At 40.0% G+C, this 15179-nt stretch overlaps 1 protein-coding gene across 1 annotated transcript in view; it reads left to right on the top strand.

Annotated features, from left to right (window-relative positions):
• Nucleotides 1–211: 211 nt before the first annotated feature.
• LOC122090627 (uncharacterized sugar kinase slr0537) overlaps nucleotides 212–15179 on the top strand; it is a 30407-nt gene continuing 15439 nt past the window's right edge. The window contains exons 1-4 of the mRNA XM_042660265.1: nucleotides 212–791; nucleotides 968–1230; nucleotides 2073–2190; nucleotides 2957–3165. Coding sequence (XP_042516199.1) covers nucleotides 324–791; nucleotides 968–1230; nucleotides 2073–2190; nucleotides 2957–3165 — 1058 coding nt within the window. The 5' untranslated portion in view covers nucleotides 212–323. The remainder of the gene's footprint in view (nucleotides 792–967; nucleotides 1231–2072; nucleotides 2191–2956; nucleotides 3166–15179) is intronic.

Here is a 15179-nt window from a genome sequence, read left to right as displayed (position 1 = left end):
TTTTTGATAGAAGTATAGTATTTAAGTTGAAAGAGGGATATGGGACAACATTTAGAGGGAAAGGGAGAGAACGACATTGGAGGTAATCTTTACCAAAAGAAGAAAAGAAAAGAAAAAAAAAAACATTTGTAGGTAATCCGGTTGTAATTTATAGTGAAGTACACGCGTCGGCCAACAAAACATAAGAGAATCCAAGATCAGGTTCTCGTACGAGGACCTGATCCGGACTCCATAAATTCCATATCTGAGGCGTTAACGACGTTTTCTGAGATAGACGGAGGTTTACCGTCGACCTCCATCCTGAAACAGGGGCGAATGTGAGGATGTCTCTTCTTCTTCCCGCTTCTTTCTCCCATGGAACTACTAATCTCTCTCCTCTTCCTCCTCTCGCCTCGCCTCCATATGTATCTCTTCGTTTGGTCCCTCATCGTCTTTTAAACAACAATCTCAGCAGAACCCATGTCACCACTACCACGATCATCACCTCTGCCATATGTTTTTGCAGACATAACGAGAAAGTACACAATAGTTTCCCTTCAAGCATGAGTGGGCACCGAGTTTCTTGGGTATCTGGAACTCCCGTAGGGCGAGTTTGTAGTTCTTTGGGTTTATCTACCTATAATGGTTGCAGTGGAAGCGAAGATGCCATAGCCCAAGAACCTGGCACCAGAAGCGATGGTGAAGAAGAAGGTGAGGATTCTGATGATGAGGAGGAGCTGGAAGAAGGGCTTGAGATAAGAGATTCTATTGGACCTGAGAGATGGGATGTTTTGGGTCTTGGACAAGCCATGGTACTCGTTTACTAATTGCTTCAATTCAAGATGGTCTCCCCCCCTTCTTCTATTATTGATTCCATGAACATTGCTTTGGAGTTTAGCTTCATTATTTGGCAAAATTATGTTTTTAATTTATTGAAGTAAGTGGGCAGCACCAGAAACAATATTTTGGAGTTTTTTGATGCCTCTAGGTAGATTTTTCGGGCGTGGTGGATGATGAATTTTTGAAGAGATTGGGACTGGAGAAAGGGACCAGGAAACTCGTGAACCATGAGGAGAGAGGTAGAGTTTTGCGAGCTATGGATGGTTGCAGCTATAAGGCTGCTGCTGGAGGATCTCTCTCCAATACATTGGTAGCCTTGGCGAGGCTTGGTGGTCGGTCCATTGGAGGCCCTGCCTTGAATATTGCCATGACCGGTAGCGTTGGGAGCGATCCCTTGGCTGGGTTTTACAGGTTAGACCTTCTTGCTTGCGTTCAACTTATTTGAAGTACGTGTTTTATGATTTCTGGCTTTTGAGATGTGCCCAAAACCAAGATAAGCTCTCTTATATAAGTATTTATATCAGAATTACTGCATTGTCAGGATTATTAAGCAGTAGTGCCATGGGAATTATGTTATTTGTTTAATAATGCAGAGATGGTCCGTTATGGATTTTCCGCACAAGAAGAGGTCACCAACTTTTCTTGGAAATGTGTGAGTGATTCTGCAAGAAATAAGTTAGTAACTTGTGTCCAGGGGAGAAAATAATTTTTATATTTCAAACCAGTAGGGGTCCATTTCAAAGTTGAGAGGTGGCTGAGAATATCAAAACCAACGAGAATATCTTTTGCTGGGAGGGAAGATCCTATGACTCTATGGCTGACAACCAAAGTAGGTAGGATTTTAATCATGGTGGGGGCTCTGGATATTTTGTTAATGGAAAAAATCTGACCATTGGCTGCTCTGAACTCCTGGTTATTTCCATTTTTCCCTAGTGATCCAGCTGGTAGACAACCTTTCTGACATCCTGCGCCCACCCTTCCGTTTGTGTGGGTGCAAGGAGGATTGCATGATCACCAATTTAGCTTATTTTTAGAGAGTGATCTTTCTATTTCTGGCATAGTCTAATTTTAGAGAGTATGTGTTCTAAGATTACTTGGGTCATTTTTATTTTACCTGAAAAAATTTGGTTTCTCTTTTAGGCTTTAAAATGATTATTGACTTGTTAGGTGATGAAGAGCAGAGCTATATTCTTATCTAGCCACTCAGATCCTTGGAACTTGGAAGTTAATTATCTATTCATATACTTTTTCAGGGCAAAGCTGCGTCGGGCAAATGTGAATTTTCTTTCAGAACCTGTCAAGGATGGGACAACAGGGACAGTTATAGTTCTCACCACTCCCGATGCCCAACGGACTATGCTTGCGTATCAGGTCAGATATCTTTGAATCAACTAAAGATCCAGCTAGTGTAAATAAACCTTAAGACACCTTTGCTCATTGTTAATTAATTGTTTTTCCTACCCCTACAAAACAAACACGCTCACAAGCATAGACTATGGATTGGTTGCTATCACTATTTCCAAGTACTTGTCACATGCAATATGTGCTTTCTTTGTCCGATCCCAGCTCGCTCTCTCTTGTCAAACATACTTACACCTCCCTTCTCACCACCTATCCCCAAGAAAAAAAAAAAAGAGGCTTTCACTACTGAGCAGGCGCCAAGGATTATGCCTGACATTGATACAGTGGTCCAACACGACATCTACTGCAAAATTTACAGAAACTTATATAGAAACATTCAGTGTCTGATGTAGCTGGGTTTTAAAAAATAAACTTCCCTCATTAATAAGAAGATGACTGCCAAAACATCGTGACATTATTTAAAGCCTCCGGATTTATTATTTCTTGGATGGATGTTTGTTGCTGCTGATTTCTGTTGTCTTATTTGCTATGGCAAAGGTGCTTGCTGGGGTTTAGATTTCTTCCTTTTCTATATTCCATTAGATTTGTTTAGAAATTTCCTCCTAGTAGACTCTTGAATGGGTATGAAGTTTACAATTGAAGTTCTTATTTTTTTCACTCCAGTTGAGGTTCATACTAAAAGTAAATCCTGACAAGTATCAATTGGCTTTGGTTATTTGTTTGGTTACGTAATGATTGATGGAATCTAATATATGAGTGTCTTCTTGTGTTTTAGGGTACATCTTCAACTGTTAGCTATGATCCTTACTTGGCCAGTGTAATCTCCAAAACAAATATACTCATTGTGGAAGGTTATTTATTTGAACTTCCTCATACCATCAAAACAATAGCAAAAGCATGTGAGGATGCCCACAGGAGTGGTGCTCTTGTTGCTGTCACTGCTTCTGACGTATCCTGCATTGAGAGACACTATGACAATTTTTGGTGAGATAATTATTTTCTTTGCTTCTCACCTTCACCTGTTTACAATTGATTCATTTTTATTTTGTTATTTATATATTCAAATCTGTTTCAACGCTTTTACTTATTTTTTTATAAGGTTGAACAATTGAAACTATTTAGGATTGAGTGAACTTTGCTTGTACTTTCTGATTTCCCTTGCACACTTGCATAGAATCCTTGAGTCAAGGTGGGAGGGTATGATGCAGTACTGAAGACATACCATCACAGGAGGTCCAAGAAAGCCCAGGCTTAGCATGGCCCAACCTATATTAGGGCTTGGGTTCACTTTGTTTTAAGTATATTCCATTTTGTTTTATGTTTTAAGTTGTTTTGAGTCAGTTCTGGTTGAACCGGTAGTTTATTTGGTTCAGTTCAAGTAAGATATTTATTTCATTGTCTTTAAGTGTTTGAAGTTGGGTCCACATCCATTTTGACTACTTAGACTAATTAGACTTAAAAAGGAATGGTGAGTTGTAATAGGAATCGGCTAGGGGTTTTCCTATCCAGATTCTTGTTATTGGTGAAGCCTGATCTCAGTTTAATCCAGGAAGTACTGTTGATTCTTCCCTAATATCGGTGGTCCCACTTGCTAGAGAGTGGGCCAGGAGCCCCCGACCCTATTTTTTGGGAGTCGTTTATATTGGGGGGGGGGATGGAGAGGACACATTGGTAGGGATAGGAGAGGTTATGAAGAGGTTCATAGAGGTTATAGAGTTGGGGAGAGGAAATGAGGAGGGGACCTTAGTTTTGGACTTTGGGACAACCTATGATCTATCCATTGCAAACACTTTTTTCATTAAGAGGGAAGAACACTTAATTACCTACAAAAGTGGGCAACATCCCAGCCAAATAGACTTCTTCCTCACTAGAAGGTTCGACAGATGGATGTGTAAGGATTGTAAGGTTACTCCTGGGGAGGGCTTAACATCTCAACATAGATTATTGATCTTAGACATGTGCTTCTATTTGCCAAAAAGTAAACCAAGGAAATCTGTTTGCCTTAAGGTAAGATGGTGGAGATTGGAAGGAGAGTTTGTGGGGACTTTTACAGATAAAGTGGTGAAGCATGAGAAGTGCGGTTGTGAAGGGGACGCCAACACGATGTGGAATTAGATAATGGATTGCATTAAAAAGTTGCTAAGGAGGTTCTAGGGGTAATAAGTTGGCCCCTAGAGAGATTTGGTGGTGGGTTGTGGAAGTCTAAGCAAGTATCAAGATTAAGAAGGATAATTTTAAGATTTGGTAAAGGACTAGGGAGGTTGAAGATAAAGAAAGATATAAGGCCGCCATAAACGAGGTTAGGAAGATTGTGGGGAAAGCAAGAGCGAGAAAATATGATGACTTGTATATCAATCTAAATACCAAGGAAGGGGAAAAGGCTATTTATAAGATATCTAAACTACGGGAAAGGAAGAGTAGGGATCTCGATCATGGTCGATGTATTGAGAGTAATGATGGTAGAGTGCTTGTGAAGGATGAGGACATAAAGAGGAGATGGGATGAGTATTTTTGCTACTTAATAGAGACAGCCCTAGTAGGAGTCGTTTGAGTATCCTTCTTGACAGCATGCTAATGTAGACTGGGGTAGGGGTCTAACCAAGTCTCAACTGTAGGAACTTTTAATCCAAGAACAACCAATAATCACCCAAATATAGGTAGCAAACAACAGCAATTATAAAGGACTAAAACAGTGCCTTGTAAATCAGAATTCCCAACCCAGAAATTGGGGAATTATGAGATCAGGTAATATATCAGATGACAGGACTAACCAGAAGTAGTAATACGGTCCTTACAGTCCACATACAGTAATAAAACACCACAGGACCAAAAGAAACTCAAACAGACCAATTGATCTCAGAAATTCAGAAATCTGAAACTGAATGATAATCAGGAAGTAAGGGCTTAAATCACCAACTTAAAGGGATTAAATTAATTAGGAACAAGGCCAGCAAACACTAAGCAATTTTCGGGACAAATCGAACCAAAATTCTGGACAGAAACTGAACTAATTAGAATCAGACAGATTAGGGAAAATTATCATAGCAATAAAACCCCAGGTCTGATTGACCCCAAATTAGGATCGAACTACTCTCTCAACAAGGGGAACAATCTACCTAAACAGTGAAGCCATCAGGTGGCTGGAACTCCAACAACAGTAGAGGCTGATTGTATCTTTAGGTAGAAATTCTGGGCAGAAGTTGTGATATAAATACCTGATCTGTTGGGCAGTAGCAGAACCTTGAAAATAAAACTTGAAGAAGAAAAAAACACTTGTAGTAGATCCTCCCGGCTTCCCACCGTAAGGAGTCGAATGGATCAAACACCTCTCCCTTCCACTGTGATCAAACACATAGCAGTCCCAGCAAAGACATAGCAGCAAGCTTCTTTTTTTTATTCATAAATCGTGGCTCTACTAATGAGAGCTATCCTTTTTTTATAATACTGATAGGGTTACAAGAAAATAGAAACTAACTCTAGTTTCCAAAAACTGAAATAGGAAACTAAAGAAAATAGGAACTCTTCTAGTTACTAAAACTGGAAATAGAAACTTGGAATTATAAGTACTGAAATTAGAAGCTAAGTACTGAATTTGGAAACTAAATAATGGTGAAATTAGAAACTAAATAAACCCCATCAAGCCAACCTAAAAGGGAGACTAATAAACAAAGGAAACTAACTAGCAATCCAATACTCAATCTTAGAGCCCCTCTTTTGGACCCGTAAAAGTGGTCCAATACACTCCAAACTACATGGACTCAGGGCCCAACACATATACAACCCAACCCTAGGCTTATTCCTAATAAAACAAGCCTATTTTGGGTTATTAATCTGCATCATATGCATCATAGATATGTATGCTAGATCAGAGTGACCGAGGTTAATGAAACTCTAAGAAAGATGAAGGTAGGGAAGACACCAGGTTTGGATGAGATCCCAATTGAAGTGTGGAAGAGTTTGGGTCCATGTTGGGTTGTTTGGTTAATCAAGTTGTTTAACAAGATTATGGGCACGAGAAAGATGCCTAATGAGTGGAGGAGAAGTATTGTTGTCCCAATCTACAAAAATAAAGGCGATATCCAGAGCACTATAGAGACATAAAACTTATGAGTCATACTATGAAATGATAGGAGGAAGTAATAGAAGTTCACATAAGAAGAGAAACTAAAAATCTCAAGGAACCAATTTGGTTTTATGTCTGAGAGATCCATGACGGAAGCAATTTACCTTTTTAGGAGGCTTATAAAAAAATCTAGAACATATAAGAGGGATTTCCATATTGATGTAGATAAGTCACTTAATGGGCTTATTTTATTGTAAATAAGTCTTGGGTTGGGTTATGTATGTGTTGGACCTTTGATCCAATGGGTTTTCTTTGTAATATGCCACTTAATGGGCCTAAAATATGGATAGAAAGTAGGAAAACGAGATTTAATTCATTAGCTTAGTTAGCGTCCTATTTTGAGTCTATTTCCTTTGTTATTTCAGTTTTTAGTCAATTTAGGTTTCCTTATTAATGAATGATTAGTTAGTCACATACTCCATGTTGGAGTTCTAGTCTAGTCCTACTTGGAGTCTACTCCTAGCTAGGTTATGACTGCTAGACTGCCCTCTTTATATAGAGGAGCTAATGTAATCTAATTTCTCAGATTTGAAGAATGATGAATTGAGTCAATGTTTGAGAGCCTGAGGGCTGTGTGTGAGATCCTCCTTCTTCCCCCTTTTTTTAGTGCAATTTCTCCCTCTCCCTTGCAACTCTGAGACCCATCTCAGGGAATTCTTCCCTACCTATTCAGGCCCTCCATCAATTTGGTATCAGAACCGAAAGATCCCTTGCTCTACTGAAGCACAACTCCCTTCACCTCCCAGAGTAGCCCTTCCACCTCCCATGCAACTCCCTTTCTCTCCCTATTCTCTCTTTCATTCCCTAAACCCTCCTTTTTTTCCCTCCCTTTGATTCCAACAAGAAGACCCCCACTGCCTCATCTTTCCTTTTTCCGCTAGCAGCAAGTGGGAGAAAAAAATGACCGATGGATTTAGATCTTTTACTGGATATCTGTCAATAAATGCAATTGATGTAAGTGAAGCTCGATAAGATTCAACGACATTGCACAGACATCAAAACCCAAGCACACTCTAGCTTCAACTATGTGATCTCAGTCGTTGAACAACAGGTAGATGAACCAGAAGATGAATCACTAGTGATAGAAGGTGAGATGGCACTGTTGGAAGTTAAAGATCAACTTGTGGAAAAATTTAAATCAGTTGATCTCAGTGAATCGACCGATTTTATTTTTCCGAGTTACTACATCTATGAACTTCGCGTCGTGGATTTCATAGCATTCAATCATGGTTTTGATGGTACCTTCATACAGGCAAAGATGGATATTGATCGATTGGTGTTGATTCTCCCATTCTATAAAACTTATGGATGAGTTTTTCTCAACATCAGGGGAATTGATGTAGATAAGTCGCTCAATGGGCTTATTTTATTGCAAATAAGCATTGGGTTTGATTATGTATGTGTTGGGTCTTTGATCCCATGAGTTTTTTTTTTTGTAATAAAATATGGGTAGAAAGCAGGAAAACGAGATTTAATTCATTAACTTAGTTAGAGTCCTGTTTTTAGTTTATTTCCTTTGTTATTTCAGTTTTTAGTCAGTTTAGGTTTCCCTATTAGTGAATGACTAGTTAGTTGCCTACTCCATGTTGGAGTTCTAGTCTAGTCATACTTGGAGTCTAACTTCTAGCTAGGTTATGACTGCTAGTTTACCCTCTTTATATAGAGGAGCTAATGTAATCTAATTTCTCAGATTTGAAGAATGATGAATTGAGTTAATGTTTGAGAGCCTGAGGGTTCTATGTGTGAGATCCTCCTTCTTCCCCCTTTTCTTAGTGCGATTTCTCCCTCTCCCCTACAACTTTGAGACCCATCTAAGGGAAATCTTCCCTACCCTTGCAGAACCTCCATCACATATGGTCTTCATCGATCTAGAAAAGTCGTACGATAAAGTCCTCAGAGATTTAATCTAACGTGTATTAGAGAAGAAAGGGGTGCCAAGAAAATACGTGGATATAATTAAAGATATGTTTGGGAATGTGGTGACTAGGGTGAGATTTGCGGGAGGTCAAGTGATGAGTTCCCAATTACTAATGGTTTAAGTCAAGGGCGCATTGAGCCCTCATTTGTTTATGCTTATCATGGATGATGTAACCAGGAATATTCAAGGAGAGATATAGTGGTGTATGCTTTTTACTGATGATATTGTTTTGGTGGGTGAAATAGTGGCAGAGATTAATGATAAGTTGGAGTTATGGACATTGGAATCGAGAGGTCTTAAGATAAGTAGAAAGAAGACGTAGTATATGATGTGTAAGTTTAGTCGATTAATGACTGATATTGAAGGGGCGAAAATTGAGGGGAGGGAGATCCTGCAAAGTGACTTTCAGATGTTTGGGATCTATCTTAAACAATGAAGGTGAGGTTGACGATGATGTTTCGCACATAATTATAGTAGGATGGATGAATTGGAGAGGGGCATCTGGAGTGCTGTGTGGTCGACACATTCCTCTAAAGCTTAAAGAAAAATTCTACAGGACAATCGTAAGACCGGTTAATGATGTATGGTGCGGAATGTTGGGCAGTCAAGAAACGTAATATAGATAAGTTGATTGTGGCATAGATTAGGATGCTGAGATGGATGTGCGACAAAAGTCTGAGAGATAGAGTGAGGAATGACCATGTTAGAGATGATTTGGGAGTTGCCCCGATTTAGTATAAACTCAGAGAATGTCGATTAAGATGGTTTTGACATGTTCAAAGGAGACCTTTGGATGCCTCAGTACGGAGGAGTGACCAGATTTAGATGAATGGAGCTAAAAGGGCTAAAGGTAGGCCGGAAATGATCATTGATGAGTTGTTAAGGAGAGACATGCAAAAGATGGGTCTTCACCCTAGTATGGCGTCTAACAGAGTTGCTTGGAGGGAAAAGATCCGGGTTGTCGATTGTTCGTAAGTGGGATGTCCCAGAGGTTTTTTTTTTCCCTTAACTTGGATCCATGTAGCCCACCCCATTTAGTTGGGATAAGGCTGAGCTGTTGTTGTTGTTGTGTGCATACTTGGGGGTTTTTTTGTACTTTCAGGGATTAGGGTTTTCTCTATATTTTAACACGTCAAAGCGCTACATATATGGTGTTATCTTGTAAAGAGGTGAAGGTTAGGGTCATCAGAATAGTGGACGCTCTGGTTATCGCTCGGCCGTGGATGTAGCCCATCTTGGGTGAGCCACATAAATCTGTGTGTTCTTTGTGCATGCGTACATGTGTACGTGTGCGCATAAGAAAAAAAGGAATGTAGTAGTTTGAAACATTGGAGCAAAAGTCCGTATTTATAGGAATAAAATATTCTGATTATGTCAACTGGGTAAGTTTCCAACTTTTATCTTATGGAATGGATCAAAGTCTGGGTGGGTGGGTGATTTTGCTTTTGAAAGTTGTTCTGCTGCTCCTTGCCTGGAGGGTCTTCCCTTGTGTGAATGGTGTGAAACCAGTGGGTGGGTGAGTGAGTGAGTGTGTGTGATTTTGCTTTTGAAAGTTGTTCTGCTGCTCCTTGCATGGAGGGTCTTCCCTTGTGTGAATGGTGTGAAACCAGTCAACTCCTTGTGGTGGGAAGCTCGGGTGCCATTGTTCCTGCTCGTCTTCATTAAGGTTTTGTTCTGTCCATTTAAAAGGGCGTACCCTGTGCACAAGGCTCTCGCCACTGCGGGGTTTGGGGAGGGTCATAATGCGTGTAGCCTTACCTCCACTTTGCAGAGTCTCTGTTTCCCGATTGTTCTGTTCATATAATCTTTGCAATTTTGCTTCAGTCGTAGCTTCCTGCTATATAGCAATCCTACCATCACTAGTTGATGCAGTTGGGCATGGGATTACTCGGGTTAATTTTTGTAATTTTGTTATTTTATTATTATTTCTTAGAGTGGGATGTCAGTCAAGCAGTTGGGTTATTTCTTCATTTCCGTTAGTAGAGTTAGATCGTAATTCTGTTTTAGAGTAGGTTCCTCCTTTGTTTCAGCTTCAAAATAGGAAGTAGGTTTACTTTTAGTCTTTAAATATCAGCTTATACCCAACGATTTAGTTGGATTTTGAAGATTGGATGAAGTCTTGGCTTGAAACAATGGTTGCCGTGCTTGTGCCTCTCTCGGTCCATCTCTGAAATTCTCTCTTGCCTTCCCCTCCTCCTCCAATATTTTATTCTCTTCCTTTCTCTTCCTTCAATCCCTTTATTCTATTTTCTCTTCTTCTCTTGTTTTTCTTTTTCTTTTTTGCTTGCTGTCCATACTCTGTTCTGGGTGGTGATCTCCGGTCTAATAAGTTCTGAACCTTGAAAACCCATCGATCAGGTCTAGGATTTGGGTCGAAGGTAGGCTGTACCTACGCGACTCACCCTCTTTGAACCTCAGGTCATCTCGTCTCTCCTGTGGTGAGAAACCAGATCTACAACTGGGCTGAAACCCCAACTTCCACCAGACTGGGTTGCTGGATCAACAGTTCCTCTTGCTTGCTGTTTGAAGAGCCTATCTGTTGGATTCAAGAAACCACTGGGTGCTCACTCTTCACCTGAAATTTCATGCTCGATTGATATGGATTGAAGAAGCTATCTCCATTGCGAACCCCTGGTTTACCGCCAGGCCCTGGTTTTCTATCAAGAAGAAGATGAAAGATCAATATATTGCATTCATGAGTTGATTTTGTGGTTATTACAAGAGAGCCCCCCAGTCCTGAAGTATGTTCAATTATTTGCTTCCTTACTTTGGCAATTACAGAATACGGTTCCTCTTCTAATTTCCTATCCCATTTGTCCCAGTCACTTAATATTTTACCTGCAATGCACATGGTTGTTACTGAAATTACAAGGTTGCCACTCAACCATTAAATTGAGATTTTTGTCATTCTTGTGGGCCCTGAGAGGTCCAAACAGGGTTTCGAAACCCGGATCCGCATCACTCCTATTGTTAATTTGAAGGTGTTCTGGTGTGCTGATTTCAATTCTGATTTCATAAACCTTCTATCGATGCTGCACTCTTCCAGTTTCTATTTTCAATTTCTGAATCTGTTGAGTATTTGATAAGTCCTACCTCAAGTAGGATTGCATCTTAAAGGCTTGAAACCTGAATTCGAGTTATGGTATTTTCTGTTTTGTTGGGAAATTTATACCTTATGCTGGTTTCTATTGAGTTTAATAATTCTGTTATTTGTTCTTTAATCAGATTTTTATTGTGGAAGTTTTACCCTTATCCTAGTGTCACTAGGAGTCCCCCAATAAACTCGGCTCCAACCATTGGATCAAGCTGAGGTTTTCAGCAAAGATCAGCCCCCCAGAAAGGAGAACTCGACCCCGTTTTCATCCTGATTTAATTTTGTGATTTGATTCTATATAATTTATTCTATTGCTGGACTTTTCTCCATCTGTTTCAACTCATTCTGTTTCGGTATTGGTTTAAATCTTAAAATCAATTCTACATTCAGTGGTGTCAGTGCTATGGTAGAGGATAGTTCAAGGGGTCTAGGACAACAAACTCCTGACCCTTTTAGTAGGATCGTTGAGATGTTACAGTAATTAACTTCAGATCAGAAGAGTATGAATGGTAGAATGAATAATCATGTGACAGCATTGGAAAACCGATTTGCTGCCCCTATACAAGGCAGTTTTGCACCTCTTGAAGGTAAGGCGAGGCATCCTACACAGTCTACAGCTAACAACCATAATCCGAGGTTCATGGATAGAGGGCCGCAGAGGGTTTATACATCCCAAGCAACTTCTTTTGAAGACCACATGCGAGCTTACTTTAACGGTGTTAATGATGCACCCTCATTTGATGACACATAGAAGCTCAAGCTCGAACTGAAGGAATACAGTGGGAAACATGATCCACAAATTTTCTGATTGGTTGGCAAGCCCAGATGATTACTTTGATTGGTTTGAACTTTCTGAAACAAGGAAAATGAAGTTGGCTTAAACTAAATTGATTGGTGCAGCATGTGAATGGTGGACTTAGAAAGGAAGCTTGAGAATCATGGCAGAGCACCCAATACGTGGGAGGAAATGAAAGAAGAACTAAAGGAGAAATATCTACCTGGATGATCGCCAGGGCAAGTGATTGTCGACAGTGACAGTTGTGTAAATTTGACTTCAAAGGTTTTTGTGGAGAATGCAAATTTACAAACTGAAAAGATCCACAACCATATAAGATCTCTTCTAAATGGCAAAACATTAGAGGTATATCAATGGTGTTCAGTACCCCTCAAGATCCATCGATATGAGGAAGACATGTGGTGCAATGCTGTGCCTATGAAGCTGACATATGTCTTATTCGAAGTGGCATGGTTATATGACAACAATTTGATGGTGGGCGGCATGAAGAATCAGTGTGCCATTCCAATTCAAGGGAAAGAGTTCTGTTTTCACCCTATCAATCTCCCAGCTGAAGAAGTCAAGCACAAACCATTGAGGACTAACCAGAAGGATGCTGATGTTCGAAGGAAGATGCTGACTATCATAGGGAAGGACTTTATTAAGTCTAGTGAGGATTTGGTACTTATTTTGGCTCTTGTTAATAGGGAAGTGACTCCTCAATCTGAGATCAAGCTTTCCAAGCCAATTAAGGACTTCATTTCTGACTTTTCAGACTTTGTGCCACCTATGCGTGACATGTAGCACGCTATTGATTTGGTACTTGGCTTAGTGTCACCAAACTTACCGGCTTACTGTCTCAACCCTATGGAACATGAAGAATTGAAGTGACAAGCTGATGAGTTGCTACAAAAAGGGTTCATTCAGGAAAGCTTAAGCCTGCGACATACCAGCCTTGCTTACACCTAAGGAGGACGGCTCGTGGTGTATGTGTGTGGACAACAGAACTATCAATAAGATCACAGTCAATTACAGATTTCCAAGTCCATGGCTTGAGGATATGTTAGATATGCTATCCGGAGCTAAGGTCCTCTCAAATTGGACCTTGGGCAAGAATTAACGCGACACAAGCAAGGCAACCAAGGCACCAATCAAAACAAAGCCTAGACACCTAGGTGCCTAGGGGGCGCCATGACAACTATGATGAAAAGCTCTACATCAAGCTCAAAAAAGTGTTATTTTATGCTGCCTAAGGCCATATTCCTTGGACTTCTAGTCTCCTCAAGGGGAGTTGAAGTTGCTCTTAAGAAAGTAAAACAGTATTCTAGATTGGCCAGCACCTTAGACCACTACTGACGTCCGCAGTTTTCATGGCTTGGCATCCTTCTACAAAAGATTAATTCGCAATTTCAACGCAGTCATGGCACCAATCATTGGATGCCTGAATCTGTGAAGCATAACAAAGGCAAATTTGAATGGATAACATCAACAAACAAGGCTTTTCTTTTTAATTAAGAAGAAGATGATAGAGCCTCTTGTCTTTCATTTACCAGACTTTAAGCGAGTGTTCAAAGTTGCTATAGATGCTTTGCACATCATTCTAGGAGGAGTAATGCAAGGTTGCCATCCTATCGCTTTTCTATAGTGAGAAACTTAATGATGCTAAATGACTATTCGAACTATGATCTGGATCTCTATACCGTAATTCAAGTGTTACACCACTGTAGACACTATCTTATCGGTAAAGAGTTCATCCTACTATTGATCGCACAACACTTTTCACTCTCAACAGTCGATTAGAACCAACTTGCCAAGTGGGTGGATTATCTACAAGAATTCAATTTTGCATTGAAGTACAAGGATGGAAAGGAGAATACTATTGCTGATGCACTGAGTTGCAAAGTGTTTACACTTAATACATTTTCAGCACATGCAGCTGATAAAGACTTCGCCTAGATTCATCAAGAGTTATAGCATGGCAGACAACACTGAAAATGTTCCATCTGTGATGGGTCCTTGTTCTTTGGAACCCAGTTATGTATGCCTAACTCATCCCGATGTCATCACTTTATTCAAAAGTTACATCAGGGAGGTGATATAGATAAGTCACTTGGGCTTATTTTATTGCAAATAAGCATTGGGTTGTGTTATGTATGTGTTGGGCCTTTGATCCCATAGGTTTTCTTTGAAATGGGTCACTTTAATGGGCCTAAAATATGGGTAGAAGGTAGGAAAACGGAATTTTATTCATTAGTTTAATTAGTTACAATTTTGAATTCTTACTTGTAGTAGGAGTGTCTAGTCCTATTGGGAAACTAGTTCCTAGTTGTAGTAGGAGTGTCTAGTCCTATTGGGAAACTAGTTCCTAGTATTAGTATGATTGTAAACTTCCCCTATATAAATAGAGAGGCATATGTTCCATTATTGGACAGATTTGAATGAAAGAAAGTTTGCATTTATGAAAGAAAGTTTGCAACTAAATGCTTAGAGCAGTTGAGATAGCTGTGGGAAGCCCAGGCTGAGATAGCCACTTCCTTTATTCTCTTTCACCCTTCTCAACCCCCCATTTGTTTTATTCTTCTTTTTTTTATTTTATTTGTTGTAACATTCAAGAGGTGTAATTCAGATTCTGATAAAAGTCTGCAGAAATTAGAACCGATCTAGTGGGAATAGAGAGAGATCGATCTCCTCTCTTTCTCTCTTCTGTACTCTATTCAACCAGGTCTTCAATCAGGGTATTCCAGGCCTCATAAGGGTCCCACGATCCTTACCTAGTCACTGTTGGAAGCATTCAGCTGCTGTTCTTGAAGGTTCTTCTCAGTTTTCTCTCATAGGTCAGAAAATCAAGAAAGTTTGTAACTTCACAACCAGCCGTCAGAATTCTCTCAACTTTGGGGGTTTTTGTACCCTCCCTAGGGACTATCTACGCCCAAGAGTGCAACTCAATCGGACTCCTACAGCCCTGGCCGCACCTCTCTCTCTCCAGCTCTATAACATGCCTTTCTCTCTCCTATCGGGTTAGGTTTTGGGCTAGTTTTGCTCCTATCTGGGTATTGTATCCTTGGTGATTTATTTGATGGTATTATTT

The sequence above is a fragment of the Macadamia integrifolia genome, chromosome 10 (assembly GCF_013358625.1).
Source record: "Macadamia integrifolia cultivar HAES 741 chromosome 10, SCU_Mint_v3, whole genome shotgun sequence".
Lineage (NCBI taxonomy): Eukaryota > Viridiplantae > Streptophyta > Magnoliopsida > Proteales > Proteaceae > Macadamia > Macadamia integrifolia.
The sequence above is the reverse complement of the archived record's forward strand: the minus strand, read 5'-3'. Positions and strand labels throughout refer to the sequence as shown.